This window comes from Anopheles coluzzii, chromosome 3, assembly GCF_943734685.1.
Source record: "Anopheles coluzzii chromosome 3, AcolN3, whole genome shotgun sequence".
NCBI lineage: Eukaryota > Metazoa > Arthropoda > Insecta > Diptera > Culicidae > Anopheles > Anopheles coluzzii.
In genome coordinates, this window is record NC_064671.1 from 64,328,869 (window position 1) to 64,352,124 (window position 23,256).

The following is a 23,256-nucleotide window of genomic DNA, read 5'->3' on the forward strand; positions in this document are numbered from 1 at the left end:
TAGAAATTAGCAGGGTATTTGACAATAAATATCTTAGCAATATAGCAGAACAAAGCCCCAGCAATATAGCCGGCCTCGAAGTACAGTCGTCAAATCGTACGACTTAACAACATGCCCGTCATGGGTTCAATCCCCAAATAGACCGCGCCGCCATACGTGGGACTGACTATCCTGCTATGGGGGGGAATCAATTAGTCACTGAAAGCCAAGCCCACAAGTGGGTACAGGCAGGCCTTGACCGACATCGGTTGTTGAGCCAAAGAAGAAGAGAAAGCAGAACAAAAATTATACCCAAACTTATAGCTTTCCCGTAAATCCCCTTCTCAACATTCGCACAAGCTTCTTGGTTCCTGATTTTGAATGGAAATCGCAAACCATCGATTAACATTTTTGGAATCAACTTAATAATTTTGGTTATTTTATAAATTTCTGTAAGGTCCTCATGGCAGGAACTAAGGCATCATCAGAAATTGCGTTGCAGAGATCCAATGAAGCACGAAATGAACTAACAAAAATCAAAGAAGATAACTCCATAGCTTGCTTCATTCAAAAATCACAAAAATGACCTTTTTTCTGCTTCCGATGAACTGATAAGTTTCCGGGACTTGCACATACACGATTGGCTGGCTGTGTTCATCGCCTCTTTGCAGCACGTTTCCGCATTGCCCGGCTTGCTTATCAAAATTCGCACTGTTCGCCGTTTTCTTGGTTGCCCTCTCTCGTGCTCAATGCACACATCCCGCGCCTCCCTTCCTTACACTCATCGACGATTCGTCCCGCAAGTCAAGTCAGCACATTTCATCCCTCCATTGCCGTTTTTCTTTTCCACGCTGGAATTTGAAAACACTGTACTACTACACCACGCATCGCCACGCAGCAACAGCACAACACAACCACACATACTAGAGAGCACCACCGGAGGGGCTGCTTTTCCCATCCCACACACAAAGAGACACACACCGCTGCACGGCTCTATTGGAATGTCGCCGTGTTCGCGCGCACAGTCTGTGTTTAGGTTTGCCTTTTTTTTGCGTGCGCGAGCCAAAGGTTTCTTCCCCTTCCTCGAGAAGAATTGGAAGATGGGGCCAATATAAATACCAGGCCGGGCGGGCAGATGATAGCAGAGCTGTAATGGTGCAGCATAAACGTCTTCGATCACACACCAACAACCGAACGGACAACAACAAAAAAAAAACACAGCGGAGAGAGTTCGCCACAGTGCGTCGTGGGTTTATGGTGGGGCATCATCTCCACCAGTGGGACACGCATACATGTGGAGAAGGTGTGTGCAAAAAAAATCCAAAAACGGGGACAACATACTTCGAGGCTTGATTGTAATTTCCCCCTTTTCTTTGCTCACTCTCACGCGCAAATCTCGCGACGTTCTCGCGCCGAGATCGAGTCTACTTCCTTTTGTTTCATCTTCCAACTGGGGAGGGATTATTGTGGTGGTGTGTGAAACTCGAGAGACAAGTCTTCTTTTGCACAACAACGTCATTTGAAAGGCTATGCGCGCAGCAAGCTCTGGACGATAACTCTTTGGAGCATCCAACCTTCTCGATGCGATGTTGCTATTTAAAAATAAAACAAAAAAATCCTTTTTCTCAGAGATTTTGATGCCTCACACACACGCGCGCATGATTGTGTCTCTTTCTCTCCGTGTCCCATAGTGAAGGCCCATGCAGAATCGAGGGCTTAAAATGGGAGCCACAATGCATGACACATGACATCAACAGAAGTCCTACAGTGTACCTCCCTGGTACGGCTGAAGCCAAGAGAGATCAAAGCAGCACACGGAGGATGAGAGAAATGGAATGTATTTAGACAAGGAAAAAAGCAAACACACGCACCATTTCTCTCTCTCTCTCTCTCTCTCTCTCTCTCTCTCTCTCACCCTCTCTCTCTCTCTTTCTCTTTACATTAAACAAAACCTCCCATCGCTGCGGCGAGCGTTTCGCGATCTTGTAACGCGATCGCGCACGCGAATGTATGCGTCAATCTTCAATCATTGTCATGCTCTCTCTCTCCCTCTCGTTGACTCTCTTTCTTTCTCACACATACACACATAGACGTGGCAGTGCAAATGCACGATGATTCCGGCAGTGCTGGTGACGGATGACGCCATCGGCCACCGTTGAACAACCTCTGCCTTAATCCGCCGATTGGTTGGCCAAGAGCATGGACATGAAAAATACACACACACTCAGACAGACACAGCTGGCTTGCTTCCACGTTTTCTGCGGGTCAAGTGCTGTCCTCTGCTTCTACACGCTTCTCTTTATCAACCCCCTTTTCCCATCCAACGAGACCACGCATTGTTTATAGTGGACACAACATTCCACTAGTGTGTTTTTTTACTCTTCTGTTTCTAAATTTCCAGCACTCCGGTGCTGGTGAACAGTGGAGAGCATTATCACTACGCAAGTAATTCGTCTTGAGTAGAAAATGCAGTTCGCACACCAACTAAAGGTGTTGGACGCTATCACCAAGAGCATCTTATCTAAGCAATGAGAGGTTCTTTTTTATTTACCAAATGAGACTCAATATAGGATTAAAAGTTTTCTCTCAGTTTGCACCGCGTTCATTAATTTTGTTTTCAAATTAAATAACACAGTGAGAAAAGAAAAAGGAAAATCACACCTTATCTCTCTGCAGTGTGAAAATGGATTTCCATTTCATCTAGCAAATAAAAGTAATAAGCATTAGATAATGTTTTATTTACGAGTAGAGAGCTAGCTTTCCACAGCTTAAATAAAGCTTTTGAGCAACCGGAAGCAGGTAAGCTTTGTGGTGTAGTCGACAGCGTCTGTGTTTTTAAGTTATCGCTACTAGAACCGACCTGGGCTCTAAACTCGAATGATGATATGATGTGGATGTTTCACAAATTGATTTTGGAGGCAGTTTTCCCAGCGATAGAAAATGAATACAGAAAATCAAGCAATCAATTATACGTGTAAAACCCTCTTATCGTAAGGAGCACCAATATAAAACGAAGAGAATCCGTCTTGAATCTGCTACACACTCGGGTATATCTAGGTTTATTACCGGATGTAGATAAGCTTCTCAAACTGCTGCAAACATTTATTACTGAAATGCCGATACCCCCCGGCCCCATACACACTTGATGTGAAATATTGCACTTATAACTGACCATGGTAACATTACAACTGCACACGAAGCGTAACGGACAGAGATACACAGGCGTGTAACGGACTGTGTAATATGCAAACGCTCGGTGGTGTTTCCCACTCTCTCCTATTTCCCATCTACCCTTGCTTGCCTAGATGACATATAGATTAATAGAAGAATTGTGTCTGAATGACTAACGAGAGACGATTTTCAGATAGATGGGCACGACGACGACGACGTCGTCGACGGCGATGGTGTGTTGCAATCTGTTGGGGAGAATTAAACGCTCCACATCCCAACGCGATCGTGTCACCGTTGACAATGTGTGTAACCCGCGGCTCCATCTTGGAAGATGATTATGTCACTTGGCTTGGTGTCGCCGGCAACGGCGTATCCAATTGCCCCCGTTTAGATGATGAGCAGTGCTTACCGTTTTTTCCCTTTTATCTGATACTAAGAACCATGCTGCTGGATATTCCGTTGTTTAGTATTGGGTGAAGTGGGTTTTTAAACATCTTCCCTTCGTTATTTGCTTATTTATTTGCTCTTCCCAGAGTTACATTTGATTATGCCTTTTTTGTTTCGCATGTTTTGTGCCTGCTTGGAATTTTATATCTCCTCGAGGTCTGAATCCAAGTACAAGGCATTACGACTCATATAGAAATTCGTGGAAGACATAATCTCTTTATAAACATCTGCTTTAAGAGAATAATGGTAGCGAGGTTGTTAACATCTAAAATTGATTTAAACATTGTAATTATTTAGCACACCAAGGCATATTCATACTGTAGGCTGTGTATGAAACACAGATATTCTATGGAAACTCTTATTATGTCTGATGTTCTAACTTTTGTTACTATGGTGCCAATAGCCAAGATTTCAGCAATGTCCTTAAGATTGAAGTTGAATATCCCAACATTGGACACAAAAAAAATGGAACATTGCAGCATTTAGCCATTATATTAAGGTCTACTGCATTCTCTTAAGTCCCTTTTTTACACTCCGGAAAAAATGAAATCGATCGACTCCCTCGCCACCTTTTAATATAAGCCACACACACACACGCACACACAGAGTAATTGATGCGAGATATTTGACCCATAATGAACCTCATTTGAAGCGGAAGGAAGCGAGCATAAAATATCCCTCCACTATACACCTCAGGGCGTTCTCGCTAACCCCCTCTACCGTCTCTTTATATTGCTTTCCCTTTTTGCGATAGGGAACCGTGCACAGACCTCGGTCGGCGAACTGGGTGTGGTTGAAAGATAATGGCATGTGCTGCTGCTGCTGCTGCCGTTGTGCGATGTTTTCCCAGAAGCAAACGTCCATCGTCCTACATCGATACCCTCACACACACCTAACGAACTTCCCTTTTCCACGTGGTTGGTGAGAGCCACCTGCTTTTCCACCCTCTTCAACCTCTGAACCATGGCAAAGTTGGAAATGGGGCACCCGCACTATCTAGCCCACCATTTGTCACTCCAGGAGAATGGCCCGTTTTTCGGCTATTACTGGTGCCTGCATTTTTTTGTTTGTTTTTGGTTTGGTTTGCACGAGAGGGGGGTTAGAGAGTGGGTGTCCAATGGCTCAATATATATATTCGTACGGTTCGATGGGCACCTGCGCTAGGCGTTAGGGCCAAAATTAGGCTCACGGCGGTGCCATACGTTACGATGGACGCACACGCACCCGTAGGTTGCCAGGCAAGGTTACTCTTTGCGTCTAGTATCCGACGGCAGATATTGGAGATTGGAGAATCGAAACTTTTGATCCAATTCTCTATGTAGAGAGAAGGAAAGACGAACGGGTCAGTAGTTACTTGCTTTTACAGCAACAAAAGGGAATTTAATGTGAAACAATCGTTTCAATTCCAATGCAAATTGATATCAAAGCGTACTCATACTGTTCGTACACCTTCATGCATTGCTGACACCTTCGTCACCGTTAGTGCAAAGTATTAGCACCACATTATGGTGTCCTTTGGCGTGCTTGAGCGATGGCGTGAGCTTGTGCAAAACAACAAATATATGCTTCCAGGGGACCTTGGTGTGATTGCTGGCTGTATTTCAATCAGTGCTGCCTGGCATGATTCATCATCTGGCCGCAAGCTCCAATCAATTCCTTCATTAAATGCACCCACCCCAAGTGTCTCCAATGCATACGGGCAACAGTATAGCGGAGTACAATATGACACCACAATAGAATGAGGAAGAGAAACTTAGACCACCGCACATCAACACACATCAGCACACATCGAAGTGTCGATTGTGACCTTATTTTGCATTCCTTTTTTGCTGGGTCGGTTGCTTACGGCTCGGGTTAGGGCAAAAGAGTGAGTGTGGACCAAGAGGGGCTGGCAGTTTCTTTGTGCCTTGCCGCTCAAGCCGCTGTGCGACGGGCACACTACACTGGTGACGGTGGTGTGCGGCTGGAGAGGAACTTTAAAAACAATAACATAACTCATTTGCCGACACACTGCCGACGAATGGTGAGCACAGTAAGGGGCACCCCACACACGTGTGATTGGCATTGGAGGAGTGTTGAAACTGACCACGCGTTCCAACGTTCTAGATCGGAATGATAAGGAGAAGCTTATAGTCCTTCCCCAGACACTTACAGCTTGGGGCTCCAATTTTTAATGCAAATATATAGTTCCAAATAGTTCCAAACAATGAGATAAACGATGTGTCATGTAATGTTCAACAAATGTCTTCAATCGCTGTTTATTTCATCAAAGTTACAGCCTCTTTTGGTGCTTTTGGAAAAGCTGCAAGCTTCGCTTAAAGACGTCAGCTGTTTGGAGCCCGAACAAGGTGCGACAAACTACCTAGCCCCTTCGTTTTTTATTACCATATTGCTAATTAATCTTCCATGTAACTTCCAGCAGCCACTGTAAGCTTACCCTTTCTACCCTGTGTACCCTTTTCCAACACTTCAGACACACAATCGATTAACACACCATGCACAAGGCAAGCAGAACCGGGCGCGCGCGCTCACATTGCCACTGTGCTGTATCTCTCCCTTGCTCTCTTTTTCTCTCTCTCCCAGCCTCTATCGTCCGAGGGATCGTGTTCGGTGATGCATTTGTTTAACCGTAGAGTTGGCAACCAGATTTACACATGTAAGTTGGCAACCGGCATACCCGGGTATTCCACACGTTTTTGATGCAAAAAATTAACGATTTTCATAGGTAAACAATGATTTCTATATTTTAATGCTGTAAGCAAGTAATGCCGACCATATATTCTCTTCTATTTCATTTATTCATTAAGTTTTTTTTATTTTAATATAAAAATAACGGTCATATTGAAATTTGGAATCGCTTGAATTTGACTCGAAAATAAGCACAATACGAAAAGAGGAAGAAGAGAAACGTCATTCTCCATACAAAATGTATGGAATACCCGGGTATGCTGGTTGCCAACTTACGTGGTAAAGTTAAAAAAAATTCAAAATAAAATACTTACAGACTGTTTAAAATTACAATTTATGCACCAAAAAATCATAAATGAAAAGTTGGGAGGCTACGGAAAATTTCAGGTCAATAAAAGCAATGAATCAAAAGTTATGGCAGTTTAAAGTTGAAAAAAATACCCGGGTATCCGGTTGCCAACTTAAAGGTTAACGTTTGCTCACGTTTTGCGCGGAATCACCAGTCCGCGAAATGGACCGTTCGTCGTCAGGCGTACACCCAACTTGCGTCTTCTTCTCAGCGCAGCGAAATGTCGCCACGCACACGTACGTCTATGGGGGAGCCCACATCCCGATCAACAGCGCAGGATAAGATCAGAACGAATCAGAGCCTCGCGGAGAGGAAGTGTCGCTGTAACTCGAATCAGTTGCTGATGCTTTTCCTGCGCCAAAAGACAAGACAAGAATCTGATGACTCAGGCAAACAACAGGCAACGGCGGCAGTGATCGAATGTTTAATTCACAGCGAAAAAATTGGCTTGTTTGCACAAAACGGGGGTAGGTGCCGTTGAACACATACTACCGAATAAATATTTGCCCTTGCACCAACATGCTCCTTTCCGGTTCACAGTGTACACAGATTTTTCAATCCTTTTCTTGTCATTATGCTACAGTTTTTGGGAACGTTTTCCCCTTGTGTTTGAATGGAAATACAGAATTCGTGTAAGTGAAATTGAAATTTTACACTTTTTGTCTCACAATTCTTTAAAAATATGCGCAAGTATTATGTTTTATGTACCAAACGTGGGGGTTATTGCATTCTCTCGAATGAATAGATATTGTTAACGAACTAAACAAACTCTTCGCATGAAATGTTGTAGTCATTTTTCAATAAATTTCAATAAAACGACCAGGCAAAATGCATGATTATGCAATATGTAAAATCAGGTTTTAATTTCCTGAAAATGGAGTTCATCCAATAACCTATCGTTTGAAAACATTTCATTTTCACTCAGCCTCTAATTGCAAGGCAACTGAAGTGTACTTTCCACATGAAAGCTGCAATCCATTAGGAAGGAAAAAATAGGTTAAGAATACAGCAGCAGACACATTAAAACCCTTTCCAGTAATGTACACCAAACAACGTGAAGTCATAATCCTAGGGGAATTTTTATTTGCTTTTCGAACTTTCCAGCAAACATGGCACAAATCGCCTCAAACCGAGCGGATGATCTCAGAGACAGAGTGAAACGGTGAGGCCACTACTACTACACACATGAAATCTTTACATTATATCATCATTCTTGAATTGTTCACCTTTTTGTTGTGAAGAAGAAAAAAAAGAAAAAAAAAGTGCGTGATGGGAGCTGAGCGATAGTGCGCGCGATCCGATTTGGTGGTCATTTTTTATTGACATAAAACGCTGGTGCTTTTTGCGGTCAACTGATCTTGACACAGCGATTAGTGTGACTCATAGCGTGATGGGGGATTGGCTCTTTCCGCAAAAGAAACACACACAGCACAGAATCAATACACATTTTTGAATTATTGTTTTTTTAGAGAAGCTTTAAAACTCCCCTTGCAAGGGCTTTCGAGATTTTGAAGAATTTGCCATACCGGGTAAGAGGTTAATCCACTCTGTTGCTTTGCAACACACTTTACCCTCGGATGACTCGTTTTGAGCACCCGCGTTACTCACATTTTAGTTGCGTAAGAGGCGTAAGAATGTAAAATTAAACAGAAACAAGGTGTGATAACTACGCACACCAACGGTGAGTGAGCGAACGCACCACCATCGTCATCATTACTATCGCCATCAGAAAGCTCAGATTTTAATCGCTCCCGATAGGGGAATCGTTACGAAACGGTCCGAGCAGGCCACTCTGCGGGGCTGTGTTGATGGTGGCCTTATCGGTGGCGATTGTAACGGACAATGGTTGTTTGTGGATTTGGAGAGAGGTGCATGGTAAAAACAAACTATAACAAGCAATGCGTAAGGGTTTTACATAAGGTTATATCTTATCGTGTACTGTGCCGAGCGAGCGAGCGCCTGCACAATGCCTATTTGTCGATTGATCAACATCAATTTCACAAGTTTACCATTTCGTGACGCCGTTTGAGGTTTTTTGTTTTTGCAACTACTACAGAGTATAGGGACAATACAACTTTGAATTTATTAGAAGAGTAGAGAAGTTGTAGATGGGTTTCAATTGAAGATCGGAACATCTTACAATATATTGCATAGAGCTTTAGATGCACAGCTCAGACATTAAGTTCTGAGAACTTATGAAAATCAACGAGTTTGTGGGTCTTCGAGATTCATCTATGTGCAAAAGTCTTCAAAAAGGAATTTGAACAGAAAGGACATTGATTTCAATCTTAATACAATAGATGTTCAGGACATGTATAGCTCTTTTACTCTGAAACTTGCAAGGATTTACAGCTCTTAGAACATCGAGACAAGTTTGCCGACGTATCCAGAACTTGGTAGTTGATGAACCGATGTAATTCTGCAAGAAGGTAATGCAATGGCTCAAAGTTCTCATACACATTTAAAGACAATCTGGAACCTAAATATCAATCCCTGGATCATATTTAAGAGGGTGTCAAAGCAATTCTAGGTACTTGCGCATTTAAAGAGTACCTGAGGCCTCAAGATGCTGCTGATTGTTGAGATTGTCTGGATCTTAATCCAAGGTATAGAATTGATTCTTATCAATGTGCGAATTCAGTTCCATTTATATGAAAGAACAATGGCGTAATTCTGATACTGTAGATGTTCAGGACATTAAGATCTCCACTATGCTTAGTTGACTCTGGCCATTTCGGGACATCTAAACATATTTGACGAAGGTTCCAAAATGCCCAAATGAAGATCTCTTCTTGGACACGTTATTACAATGACACTAGTAGATACCATGTACTAGTAGATACCATGTACTAGTAGATATAAAAGCTCCCAGTGACTTTGCTCATTGTCTTAAATGGAGAAATTGATGGAATTGAAATGCTGATCTTATCATCCTAAATAACTACTACACTATTAGCAACAATAAAGTAGAAATACATCTAAGTGAGAAATGTGCTTTGTGCTAAAGTGCCTTAAAGCTGAAGAGGGTCGATGGCCAAAGTACAAAGTAGAATGTTAGCAGAGGGACGGGATAGGACATCAATAGCAATACAAACAAACAAAACATGTACCTTTCAGGCGGTCCAGCGTTGGATGACAGATTGTTCTCCATGAAGCCTGCGCTCGCGGAAGACGCACCAATCCACACGGATTTCGCACGGATTGTGTGGGCCCTTACGGGGTATGTTGACTCCCTTAATCTCACTCGCTTCCTCTGTTTCTCTCCGTTTAATCTCTAATTTCCGGTGTTGCTTTGCTTTGGTTTTGTCAGTTCCTTTGGGGAAGAAGTTCGTGTTCCTTCCCTTCCTGACAAAAACACTCCCACCGAAAGGGCGGGGTGAAAGAGCTGGCTGGGGAGGCTACCCTACCCAAGCGTACTCATGCGTCGATTCGCGCGCGACACACACTCCCCGCCACTTCCACACATTCACGCACTGTTCCTCCCCGTCCGTCACTGTGTGGCATTCGCTGGCAACACTGGTTGGAACGGGAGGGGAAACAAAACCACCCCCTGCTTCATATGCGGGCGGTAGTCACTCATTCACGCACTTTACTGTACTGTACGATTTGCTCATAGACACACAAACACTGACACAAACACCTGGATACCTGCAACAATTGGGAGGACACAAGAGAAATATTAGGATTACGCGTACTTGGGTAAGAAATTAACATTTAAACACATTGATCTTCCATGTTTTCGTGCTTTTCTTTTTGTCACTTCCGATCGCTCTTCCTGCTGCCACTTTTGACAGTCACTGTCACACAAACCGGTGCACAAACACACATTCGAGGGAATTTCGTCTCCATCATAGGAAGAAGAGGCGACAGCACACAACACACACACACACACACACACACACACACACACACACACACACACACCCTCGAGCGCCTACTGCGATCCGCACACAAATACACACGGGGAACACTCAGACACGATCGGTGGTCGTCGGGGGGCTGTCTAATTTCACCTCCAGGGGCCACAGCTACTTTCGATTTCTCACCAGCAGCATTCGACAGATTTCCATCTTAATCACATTTAATTTTTCACACTCACAGAGAGGGGGCGGTGGGGCATGGATTTTTCCCCTGGGAGAAAGAAGGAAAGGGAGGGTGAAAAACAAATACACCTTTTCACTATCAGCACACACACACACGGACACATACAGTTTTAAGCAAAAACGTACAATTTTGTTTTAATGGAAAACGTTGGCTGAGATGAGGTGGTGAAAAAGTGGGTGAGGTAAAGGAGGGGGTGAGGTTGTATCACTTTCCATTGCGTTCAGGTGTGGTGGGGGGGAGAGGCAGTGAAAAACGTTTGCCTCGCAGCACGCACGCACGCACTTTTCCAGCTTCGTTTCCCTCAAAGCCTCTCTCCCTCTCTCTCTCTCTCTCTCTCTCTCTCTCTCTCTCTCTCTCTCTCTCTCTCTCTCTCTCTCTCTCTCTCTCTCTCTCTCTCTTTCTCTCTCTCTGTCTGCCTCTCTTGATGTTGTTGCAAATATGCGGCGCACAAAACCAACCCCCCGTCCCTCCTTCCCTTACCATCTACGGCTTTGAATTTGCACCCGATTGGCAGCAAACCACTCCCTTCTCCATTCCACCGGGTGATGGGAGTTCAAACTCATATGCACACAATTGCCCGGCTGATGCTCTGGGCCTGCAAAAAGGAGGTGAAGACCCACAGATGACCCTGGGCGGTGGTGGGGTGTGTGTGGTATTATTTCTTTTCACCGAGGAGGTGTAGTTTTTTTTCGGTGTGTGCAGTTTTTTTACGCTGTTGTTTGCGCTTTATCTCAAGCCTACTACTAGACTTTCACCTTTGGCGTCATCAGCATTATCATCGTCATCGTCGTCGTTGTGTCTTGGGCGGCGGTATGATAGTGGATTCGGACCCAAATGGACAAAGGAAAGAGAGAGAGAAAGAGATTGCGGGGAAAGACGCAGACAAGCAGGAAATGGTCGACGACGATGACCTCTCCGCTGCTGCTGATGATGACCGGTTGATCCGAACCGAGGGGCCATCTAATCTAATTTAATGTTTTTTAACTCCCGCGTGCCCACCCCATCCCGCTTCAAGGTTTATAATACACTATCAATCGAAAAGGAGGGACTGCTCGAGCGGTGGGGGGAAGGGGCTATTAATTGCCACCCGTGCTGCTCTTCCGTTCCCCCACCCACTTCATTTCACCACAGCGCGCGATCACTGTGATGACGTCTGATGAATGCTTTTTTTGTATAATTTTAACCACCAAAAAACCCTCTTTCGGTGGTCGGTGAGGGTTTTATTAATTATTTTTGCTTTGGAAGCAACTTTTCCAAAAACAAAACAGGAAAAAAAACGCAACAACCAACCAGTGGCGTCGGTCACCAGTGGTGGTGAAAATTATGTGTGAATGAAAGCGTTTGCATTTGCCTTTGCAGGTGAAGTAGAGATTATCGCATTTGCGTGGGTAATTTGGTTTAATATTAATAATCTGTACATAATAATGCACTCAGCGCTGCTGCTGCTAAAGGTGTTCGCTTTAAGTGGGTCTTTTTGTAGCTCTATATGCATGTTTAGTGAGATATTAGGGCGAGAAATTGTTTCGTGGAGATTTATTTGCTTATTATAAAGGGACAAAGGGAAAGAGGTGTATCCATAAAAATGGAATTAAAAGAATTTAAGTAATTATCTTAATGAAGAAGTCGTTTGAAATGCTTCAGTGCTAAAAATCGTTTAGAAGATTATCAAAATACTGAATTTAAAGAGTCGCCACCGTCGGGACAGAAGATATAAAGGTACAATTAACACATCCGATGTGATGATTTCCTCGTGGTACCGCGGTAAGTGTCAAGTGTAGTACGGTCTAAGCAGTGAGATCGAATCCTGGTGTGTGTCTGTGAGTGAGTAGCGGCACCAATTCTAAATGAAAAACTTTTACAGAATACATGAGAGGCTTTCCATCATTGAACAATGCAAATAGAGCCATTTGGTGCAATAGGTATAACAAAGATTTTAGATATTTGTTTTTCTTCAACAAAATCAAATATTTCTAAAATACATTTTTATGATTTCAACAACTCTGCCAAATGACAGTGAAATAAAAATACATTTATGTAGATCCTTCCGGACCCTTTTTTCGATTTCTTTAAAGCTTATGAGACATATTAAATCTTCGCAATTGGTTACATCCAAACACTCACACATAACATAACAGCTCAAGGCTGGTGTAATGAAGTGTCTGCAATCTGCTGTAAAGCAGACATTTTCTATCGGTCTATTCTTTCTATCTGTTTGTTCCAGCTCGTTTTAACTGTAAAACCGTAATCTTTCTCGCACAAAATATGTTCAACCATTTAGCCCACATATGCATATTTTAAGACAGTTGCTTAGGGCACAGTTTCCTTTTCCACATCCCAACCGCCACCCGCTGCGGGGGCAAGGGATCGTGTTCTGGGTGGCACGGCATGGCTGCAGCATATGTATCTCGAGGCTTTTTTTCCCCTGGGGTCCCGGGGTGCTAAATTCGTATCCAATTTGCATACACGATCTTTGTCGTGCTAGGGCCGGAAGGAACGCACACAGTGGTGTGTGTATGTGTGTGGCATTTCTTTCCAGTGTGTCGTGTTTGCTGTGCGTGCTGTGCAGTCATAGTGTGAGGAGAAACATTATTTTAAAGGCTACACAAACGATCGTTCGCAAACAACTACAAAAAATATTAAAAAAAAACACGAGAAGCTACTATTTTGCTTTCCACGTCAAGGACAAGTCTCACGAACGATTGAGATTCAATTAGAAAGATTAAAGATCGTGCGAAAAAATGCACAAACAGCACAACAAAACGGCTACCATATGCACCACACTCACACACACATACAGACAAGCAGACGGTGCATAACAAAGTCCACCAGTTCGGTCCAGCAGTCGCTTTGTAGCCCTTTTTGTGCTTGCTTGCTGGAGTGCGCCACGAGGAAGGACGGGCTGAAAGCCGCAGAATAGAACTGCGCGCTAGATTGTGCAGCAACCGTGCTACACACACAGCCAAACATGGGCCTTTACGCAAAACAAACACAACGACACAAAACCATGGAGAGGAACAGGGAAACATGGACATGATCGGCGGGTTGTTTTAAATGTAATAAAAAAAGAAGAATTAACCGTAGTAGCATAAAATACCAAATACGATCCGCAAATCAGACAAAGAGAAGCAATAAATGAGTGGTTTTTTATGTGTTAATAGTTTGCTCTTTTTTTCAATGCATGGTGGAAGCTGTAAATATAAGGTCATATAAAAAGAAAAAAAGCACACCACCAAGCACCACGCGAGATAATGCCGAGCGCGTTTGAGGGCTGATAAAACGCACAAAGTGAATCATTCCCCATGCATCGGTTGCTTCTGTTTGTTTGCATTAAATTATGTTCTGTTCGAAGTTTTGTGAATTGTTATAATGTGTTTATATTGATCTCTTTTTATAATTATGGTTATGTTTTCCATTTAAGTAAATTCATGTAGCCACAGTAGAATAATTTAAAAACAGTCGTGCAATAATTAGAAATAATCAATTTGTTATCTATCTTCATCATTCGATTCTTCGCTAAATTTAAATTTTTGTAACAATTTTATCATTGTAGAATTTCAAAGGTTTTGATTCGTCCAATTGAAGGAAAAAACAGATTTAAATATGCTTTAGTTTATCAGTCGTCTCAAAGAATACAAGTTTAAAAAAGTCACTAAAAATATTAAAATTGCTGTAAGTATCCTTGAAGCACCAAGAGTCTTTCAGCATGCATTATAAGTACAATTCATATGAATGTTGCACTCTTCTCAATGTCCCAAAGATAAAATCTTACTGAAATTACCGAAATGTTGCATAACAAAAAATTAAAAGTAAAAAATCTTAATTAAAATACGTAAATCAGATTAGACAAAAACAAACAAAAACCTACGATCAAATGAAGACCAATCGATGCTAGGCGACAATAATACGTAATTTGATGGCAGTAAGTCAAACCACCAGTCAACCCAAGTATAGTAAGTAATTGAACTTAAACTTAACAAATTAACCGATCGTGATTTAACGTTAACGTGATTTTAATCGATTCAATGTTTGATTTTCAATGTTTAATGTTCAATGTTCAATGTTTGAACTGAAAAACCTTTTGCGTCGAACGAGTGTTTCGCTATTGGTTGGCAGGAAGTTTGTCTTTCCACCGATCCGCGCGCAAGTACGATGATCTAAACATTTCTGAAACATAAACCAGCAGCCACAGCCAGGCCAGGCCAGCCAGCATTACGCGCTGGTTGGAATCTTAAACACATCACGCAGATGGAAGCAGCAGCAACAAAAAAAAACATACAATCATCACACATCAATGAGAACATCGTGTGACTGTGTGCTAGTGTGTAATTGTGTGGGTGAGTTCACTACACTAAGCTCGACACACACACACACATTGCCCTTCCTGAAGCTGGAAAGATGTGGTGGTGAGCGGTGGTGGTAGTAGTAAAAACCACTCCATCCACTTTCGCAAGCGGGGATTAGTGTATAAACCCCTCTAACAAGCATCATAAACGCAGTTTGATCGATTCATGATCGAAATCGGTTGCCAAAATGTCAAACACCCCTACGGTGTAGATCGGAACGGGAAAGAGGACACGGTTTCTCCAATTCCAACTGTCTCCATGTATTGCGTACACGGGCGTTTGCGTGTGTGTTGGTAGCTCCACACAAGGGCGGCCTGCTGACGATGATGATGATGATGATGATGATGGTCGACAGTACTCGACAGAACGCGCGCACACACCACCAAACCGCGTTGGTGGCGTTGGAGAGGAAATATGTGAGAGAGTGAGAGAGATGCTAAACCGTGTAGTATAAGCTAAAACAGAGCAACAAATACCAGCAGCAGCATTCCCACACGTCTTGTCCCACACACTCAAGGAAACAAACAACCACACACACACCACAGCGATGCGCACATGAAACTCCACAATAGATGGCGGCTAATACACTGCACGCATACAGACACTATGCACACAACGCAGCAACGCAACGTTTCCATCGTCATGGGACATCACACGCTCGCTCTCTTTCTCGCTAGGGTGCTTGCGCTCACTGTCTCGCTCACGCTCCCACACAAGACGACGAAATCCAAGCTGCTGCTGCTGCTGCTGCTTTCTACGCTACCGATCACGGGGAGACATTTTGATTGCAGTGTTTTTTTTTGTAAAACCCTGTCTCTCCTTTTATCTCTCACTAACCACTAGAAGACACGCGTTTCGTGTCACAAAGGGTTTTTTTTTATATTTCAAGCTCAGAATCCAACTCCGTTCAAGCAAACCCAATGCTCCAATGAAGCTACTAACACACACACACACACACACAGTCTCACATTCACACACCTACGAAAGGGCACACAGAGGCACGTGAGAACGGATTTCACCTTTCGTCGCCCGTGCGCAGTGTCCTGCAACTACTTTCTTGTTCTTTAACACACCCCTCTTTCCCCCTACCACATCACACAAACTACCCCACCCTTCTTTTTCCCCTGCCAGCCTTACCCTACCACCCAAAAAATCGCAAAAACGGGGCTTATTAAATTGTGTAAAACTCAGCCAAGCTCTTCTCATCCTATCACACACGCTCCATGTTTTCTCACGCACTGCTGCTCCAGCCAACCGTGTGTGAGAAGAAGCGCGATCCTCACGCCGTTCTACTCACGCCTCACTTGGGCCGATGAGCGAGAGACGATCGCCACCGCCACACACACACACCCACCACCAGCTCTCTTCCACAACCCTTTCCCTGGGTGATGGTGAAGAAGATCGCGCAATTATGATCGAACGGAGATTGGCCTCTGAACTTTTGCGTTTAAAATTGCTTCCATCAAAGTAGAGAGAGAGATGGGAAGCAATGCAAGCAAACAAAATACGCAAGTAGGGAAAAGAGGTTTGTATCAACATTTTCACTCGTTACTCTTTATATCCTAGAAGGAAAGTTAATAGGAGGGGGGAATAAATAAATTTAAAAAAACTTTCTTCACCGTCTCCAACTGGCACACACACATACATCAACGCACAAAGAATGGAGCCACCACTACACCACCACCACACACCATCCATCAGCACAGTACCAGCAACTTGAGAGCACTTTCGTAAACACCTTTTTTTTATTTGCTATTTAATTAATTAACCATTTTTTTATTTTGACAAATTAGTGAAATAGATGGAATTTTAATTCACTATTTTTAAGCTGGATGCACTTTTCGCAAACAACTCTCTCTCTCACTCCTCGCTCTCTCCAGCCAGCAGTAGCAGGACAGACACACAGGGCAGGCACAGACAGCATCGACCGACACACACACACATACTACGGATTGCTTGGATTGGGTTGGTAGGCGTTGCCTTCTTACAGTCGCCGCCGGAATTCACGGTTTTCACGACGAATTGCAGTACGCACACCACGATACAGACACGACGTTTGCTGCTTCCTGCGGGCCTGCCCCGCTCGAAACACGCACACACAGCACGGATGAATGAAAGGGGTAAACGAAGGGAGCGGGAGGGAGTGAATAACATGCTACGCTACCACGTTCATCATTCATTTGGGGCATACAATACAACACACAAATAAAAAATAAAACACCGCGTACGGAGAAACTATAAACACACACCTACACACACACACACATAGTTACAGACTTATGGGACTTTTGGGGGAAAACCGTTTTTCCAGCTTCTCGTTTACCTTCCCGTTTTTTCACCGCACAAGCAACTTCATGGACACAGCTAACACACCAACAAATCGTTTCACACGCACGCAACACACACACGCACACGCCCAACCACGGGGCCACGGAGAACGGAAACGGGATGATGTCAATATTATAAAAGAAACCTTTATACCTTCGCCTCTATCTTTACTCACACAGAAACACATACACACACACAAACACGATTGGGGGATATGTGTAAACCAACGAGCACAACGGCAGCAGGCACGCACGCACGCACAAATTGTGTGTATTGGGTGAACAATAGGGGAACAAACAACTGAAACTTGGCGGCAGGGCTGGTGCACGCACGGCTGCGATGCATTCGATCGCAACTCGCTTCGCTCACTGTGTCTGCTTGGTTGTCTCTATGTGTGTACCGTAGAAGATGTGCGTGAAGCAACCCACTAGCAGCGACAGTGTATACACGTCCTACCCGCTCGCGTGGTGCAGGGAAAATAACGGCGAGAAAAAGACAGCACCAGCGCCGGGCCCGATTCCGTCGTGCGCTCCCCGCGTGCTTCTTCTTCTTCTTGTTGGGTTTGCTTTTGCACAAGTCGCTTGCTATGCTACACAGCGAGTAAGAGCGAGAAAGAGAGTGTGAGAGAGAAACTGATGGGCAGATGTCGATGGGTTGGTGTTGGTGAACGCCGTCCGATGCCATGATTGGACAGGTTTCGTTAAATACCCAAGCAGCGGAATTGCTACACTTGACGAAGATTTACTTTTCAAAGCGAAGATTGTTGAATTCTGTACCGCGGAGGGTCGTAAAAATTAAATTAAAGTTTTGGCTTTTTTCTATTGCCAAACTGGTGGAATAAATAACAAATTTGAACAATAATTTATGAAAATAAAATGTATTCTTTTGAATAAACTTTTTAAATTTGACAGTTTTTTGAGTAAATTGTACTAATTTGACACATCAATTTCCTAATGTCAAATAATTTCCCTTTTGATCGAATGTTAAAAACCATTTCAAAAGGTTTAAAAAGTTTAAATTCAGTCAGAATAAAATCAAATAATTAAATAAGTGGTTAATACCACCCCCAACATGCATAATTGCACAAAAATTAGTAATATTTACACTGGAAATCACGAGATTCGACTTACGCAGTATTTTGCGGCCGTTTTCAGTCCCCATTAACCTTGGGGACCAACTGTGCATGGAAGTTACAACAAAAACTGACGATACAATTGAACATTTATTGTTTAATCAACTGGAACCCGCGTGCTCGAAAAGGGATCTTTTAATAGGATAAGAACCTCACAATAATCCTTCAGCAAGCGCAACACAAAACAAAATCCCCGGGATTTTTTAAAAATTTCAAGCTTCGCTCCCCTTACAATCATTTCCCATCGCAAGTCTTGCGAGTAATCTTTCGCCCTATCCAATCGTACTCCTGGCTGTTGTCTAGCTCGGAATCCTCCGAACTGTTGTCCGTGTCGGAATCATCCTCATCGTACGAGCCCATGCCCGGCAGTATCCCGATAACCCGCATGGCCAGGTTCGGGCCCTTCTTTGCAATGCTCGTTGTGCTGGTTGGGCTGGACGTTTCCTTTTCTTCAGGTGCTCCCACACCGTTGGTTGTGGCCGGTGCCGGTGCTGGCAGCTTCTCGGCCGGCTCTTCCTTCGGTTCGTTGTCCGGTTCCGCCTTTCGCTTGCGCACCACGCCGGCTAGAATTTGCTTCTGGCTGAGCCGTGTGCTGCTGATCGGTGCTTTGGCGGGTTTCGGTTTCGACACTTGCTGCTGTATTTGCTGAAAATTGAGCGCGAATCTTATGTTACACTCGAAACTCGGAAATTAAATTATAGCATCGATGCTTTGCTTTACCTCGTCTAACCGTTTCTCCTGCAGCGTGGCAACCTTGGCCCGAAACTCGTTCAGCTCTTTCTGTTCCTCCAGGTGGGCCTGCCGTTCCGCTTGCATTCGATTTTTGTCCACCAAATCTAGAAACTCCACCTCATCGTCGTCCAACCCTTTGATCATGTTCTCTGCACAAGGAAAAAAATGAATATTCATTCAAATTGCAGCCCCAATCTCCAATGCCAAACGTGACTTACTGAGTTTGTGCGCTTCCTCGAACTCGCTGTCTTTCTTTTGTTTCTGCTCCTGCAGCCTTTCGTACAGTGACCGCGGGTCATACTCATCCTCGGGAGCCTCTGCCGAATTTGGGGGGAATGGTGCCAAATGAAAATGTAATCCGAAAAATCATCCACCACCAACCACAACACATACCTTCGGGCTGATCGGCTGTCCTAACCTTTTCCCATTCCTCTTGCCGTTTGCGACGTGCTTCGGCCAGCTCCGTCTCGGTCACGAATCCACTCGCCATGGTAGAATGCAGGGCAGAAGAAAGGTTTTAGGCGAAAAAAAACGGTGGAATAAAGCAGCACAAAATCCGGAGCAGCAGAGGGAAAGATGGACAGCAATCGATCGATTTGTTTATGTTTATCCCCAAGCAGCGGATGACGGGACCCGGATTGACAGACGAAAACGTCATATGAAGCGTTCCGTCAAACGTCACCAAATCTGCTACTTGGGGCGTAAATGTAAACAAACTGAATAAGCTGCTTATCTTTCTACTGCAAGTTCCAGCTTCTGCGGTGAAAATGTATTTTTTATGAGGGGAAATGTTATCTTTCATCAATCGGAAAGATTCCTATTGTTACATTCAACACAACATCAGAAAACCATCCACGTTTAAACGAACGGTTACGTGGTTGACAAGCCGAGAACGGCATTCCATACCTGTCAGTCAGTGTCGGCTTCAACCAAAGAGAAAGTTGTTTTGCAAGCCCAGTGCTAGCAAGCCGATTGGCTATTCTCCGCCCAAGTCGCGCTCACAGCACAGCCCATTCCACGCTGGTAACATATTAAGGCGGAAGTATCTGTGGCCGTAGAAAAACGGGCACCATTGTGTTGCCATCAAACACACCATGCTCTTCAAGTGAACGTGAACAACGTGGTTTGCCAGACATTTGCGCTTCGTAGTTTGAACCACTTTCTGCTCAGCGATGGGTGGTCCGGTGGGTGAGGTGAGTAGTAGCCCAGCAGTACGTGGCACCAATTGAAACCAAACATTAGCGAAAGTCACCAGCAACGTGATCCGGTCAAGGTCAAGCGAATAACTTCCCGGTTCACTGGCCATCATGTTGAGACTGGATGCTCTTACTGTTATCTAAACAATGCCAGTTATCTCTAAACAATGCGTCTCATACATATTTATGTTTCTGGGTGTGTGTGTCTGTTTTCTCTCTTACCCTTCCCTTTTTTAGGAGGAACTGTCCCTGTACGATCCGGCACTGCTGCTCAGCCTAAACTTCTTCGATTCGCCCGCTAACTTTAACCCGCGCATCTCGGCGGCCGCACCGGGCGAAGTTTGGCTGAAGGTGCGACCCCTGCAAACTGGCGATTTCCATCGCGGCTTCCTGCAAATTCTGTCCCAGTTGACGAAAGTGGGCGATGTTTCGCTTACACAATTTCTCAGTAAGTGAAAGGGGGAACAACAGCAGCAGCAGCAGCAGCAACTGTTGTTTCGTGATCATGACATTAAACTGTTTTGCTTCCTTCCTTCCTTTCTCCTTTTTTTGCACAGATCGCTTTGCACAAATGCGTGCCAGCGGCGACTACTACGTAACGGTGATTGTCGACACGCGGTACGACAAAATCATCGGCAGTGCGACGCTGGTGCTGGAGCGGAAGTTTATACACGGCTGTGCGACCCGGGGCCGGCTCGAGGATGTCGTTGTGGACGATACGTACCGTGGCAAGCAGCTGGGGAAATTGTAATTGCGCTTATACAGATGATTTATGTGCTAAGATTAATGTGTGTCTGCTTTCCACTTCAAATCCACAGAATTGTGGTCACGGTCAGCCTGCTGGCCAAGGAGCTCGGTTGCTACAAGATGTCGCTGGACTGCAAGGACAAGCTCATACCTTTCTACAAATCGATCGGCTACACGCTGGAACCGGGCAATGCCAACACGATGAACATCCGGTACGAGGCGACCACGCGAAGCATCGGGCGCAATGCAGCGGCCGCGGGCAACCAGCCCGAAGACACGGAACCATCCTGACAATTAGCCGCCAGTGCTGCTACCCCAAGTAAATCCAAGCTCTAGATTGCACCTGGTCGCGCTTTAGTTAAACATGGTTGTGTGTTTGCTTTGTCTGCACGTTGCCCGGCAGGGTGTGACATGTTTTGCTTTTGTACTTGCAATTGGATTTACTTTCGTACGGAGGGGAAGCGCATCGCTTGCTTGCTTACTTGATTTAGCGCAAGGTTTTGTTACATTCTTTAAAAAAGCATTTTAAAGAAATGTTATTAAAACGCTTTGCGCTGAGCAGCAAGTGCCCCTCGTAGCAGCATCTGGTACGTAACACGGATTTGTTTTTTAAATTTTTTTTTATCGTCTCATTTTATGTATTCTTTTCGGTGCTTGGGTTTCTGGGTAGTCAAATAAAAAAAGCTTTAAAAGCTGATTTACACTTATAATTATGTTAGCTTTTACATTCAAGGGAAATGTGTCCAATTTGTCGGTTGTTTGGCTCTCTGATAGATTTCTCAATAGACAAAATTCCATAAGAAACCGAAATCATACCAGTCGTGGAATTGATTCTGAGCCCATATCAGTCCACGAACCATTTACTTACCTACAACCGGTCCTTGGACCGATCACGAGCCTTAACCGGTCGTAGAACAGGTCATTGGAACTGATATTGAACCTATATCTGCCCTTGAATCAATCTCGAACCCTTCTTCTATTTGGCGTAACGTCCTACGCGGACATGCCGGCCTGTACCGGCTTTCGAGACGTAATTCATTACCACGCATAGCCGGATAGTCAATCTTTGCTACGGGGGACGATCCATTTGAGGCATGAACCCATGGCGGACTTGTTATTGAGTCGTTCGAGTTGACCGCCCCTCGAACTCCCCAACCCATACCAGTCATATAAGAACCAGTCCTATAATTGAAATCGAACCCATACTGATCCTGGAACTGTTAACAGACTCATACCGGTACTGGAACTGATCAAACAGATCACTATTTCATACATGTCCTGGAACGGATACTGAACTCATGCCTGTCTTGGAACCAATAACGTAGCCATACCGGCCTTGGAACTGATACTGAATCCACATCGGTAATGTAATAGTCCTCGATTTTATTCCTTCTTGAAATTGTGTATGATCCTATATTGTGTATGGTTCCTACTCCGGCTCCAAGCGTGAATCTGTTTCGGTCCTGGTATCGGTCCTGGAATCCAGTACCGATCCATTTACTGATTCCATAACTCTTCTTCTTCTTCTCAGAGTAACCATATGGAATTATTATTATGGAAAATACATTATCGTTACAATTGGTCAGGAAGCTCGCCAGATAATTAACTGAAGATGTTATTTTTTAGAGATTTTGTTTAAATCGAATCGAACTGTTATACGAGTTATACATAAGAGAGAGATAATTTTCATAACAGGCACAATTCTTTTAAAACAAATCAACATATACATAGGCGATTTAAAAATATTTCTTTTACCTTTTTTGCCTGTAAAAGTATGTAAAAAGAAAGAAAACAAACTCGTTTTTAAATCGATTTACTTTTGCAACCTTTCACAAACTGTCCGAAACACACCGCGCTATCAAAACAGTAGCAAATTTGTTACTTGGGCCGTAGTTGCACAATGTCAACTTGACAGCACGCATCCTGTCTCGCTCTATCAACCGTATAGCATATCGTTCTGCTCGCTCTGATATACGGGCCAGTTCGCCTTGACTGCAACGAAAACAATTCCTCGCGCCTGCATCTTGCTCCTTCCCTTTA

At 44.0% G+C, this 23,256-nt stretch overlaps 3 protein-coding genes across 10 annotated transcripts in view; 1 reads left to right on the forward strand and 2 right to left on the reverse strand.

Moving 5' to 3' along the window:
• The window catches only part of LOC120956657 (uncharacterized), an 83,561-nt gene extending 65,655 nt beyond the window's left edge, over window positions 1–17,906 (reverse strand). For 4 of the 8 annotated variants that reach the window (XM_040378324.2, XM_040378323.2, XM_040378322.2 and 1 more), the window contains exons 1-2: window positions 17,563–17,894; window positions 9,745–10,282 (exon numbers count right to left, since the gene is read on the reverse strand). Coding sequence is in view for 6 of the 8 variants with exons in the window: in XM_040378322.2 (XP_040234256.2) it covers window positions 9,745–9,785 (41 nt within the window). In the remaining 2 variants the exon portion in view is untranslated. The other 4 variants (XM_040378320.2, XM_040378319.2, XM_040378325.2 and 1 more) reach the window with 4 other exon arrangements.
• Window positions 17,907–18,612: 706 nt separating this feature from the next.
• LOC120957425 (PSME3-interacting protein) lies at window positions 18,613–19,892 on the reverse strand. The gene is made up of 4 exons (XM_040379629.2): window positions 19,667–19,892; window positions 19,492–19,590; window positions 19,262–19,422; window positions 18,613–19,186 (listed from the first exon to the last, which is right to left on the reverse strand). The coding sequence occupies exons 1-4, from the start codon at window positions 19,761–19,763 to the stop codon at window positions 18,776–18,778; spliced, it is 768 nt and encodes a 255-aa protein (XP_040235563.2). The 5' UTR covers window positions 19,764–19,892; the 3' UTR covers window positions 18,613–18,775.
• Window positions 19,893–20,007: 115 nt separating this feature from the next.
• LOC120957426 (probable glucosamine 6-phosphate N-acetyltransferase) lies at window positions 20,008–21,926 on the forward strand. The gene is made up of 4 exons (XM_040379630.2): window positions 20,008–20,466; window positions 20,707–20,917; window positions 21,027–21,216; window positions 21,288–21,926. The coding sequence occupies exons 1-4, from the start codon at window positions 20,446–20,448 to the stop codon at window positions 21,505–21,507; spliced, it is 642 nt and encodes a 213-aa protein (XP_040235564.1). The 5' UTR covers window positions 20,008–20,445; the 3' UTR covers window positions 21,508–21,926.
• Window positions 21,927–23,256: the final 1,330 nt, after the last annotated feature.

What these genes read in the sequence shown, in the direction of transcription:
- LOC120957425 (XM_040379629.2), bottom strand. Translation starts at nt 19,763, where the DNA reads ATGGCGAGTGGATTCGTGACCGAGACGGAGCTGGCCGAAGCACGTCGC. An exon ending in GACAGCCGATCAGCCCGAAG is followed by an intron (nt 19,591 to 19,666) that starts GTATGTGTTGTG and finishes CAAATTCGGCAG; the next exon opens with AGGCTCCCGAGGATGAGTAT. An exon ending in AGGAGAAACGGTTAGACGAG is followed by an intron (nt 19,187 to 19,261) that starts GTAAAGCAAAGC and finishes CTCAATTTTCAG; the next exon opens with CAAATACAGCAGCAAGTGTC.
- LOC120957426 (XM_040379630.2), top strand. Translation starts at nt 20,446, where the DNA reads ATGGGTGGTCCGGTGGGTGAG. An exon ending in TGGGTGGTCCGGTGGGTGAG is followed by an intron (nt 20,467 to 20,706) that starts GTGAGTAGTAGC and finishes TCCCTTTTTTAG; the next exon opens with GAGGAACTGTCCCTGTACGA. An exon ending in TTCGCTTACACAATTTCTCA is followed by an intron (nt 20,918 to 21,026) that starts GTAAGTGAAAGG and finishes TTTTTTGCACAG; the next exon opens with ATCGCTTTGCACAAATGCGT.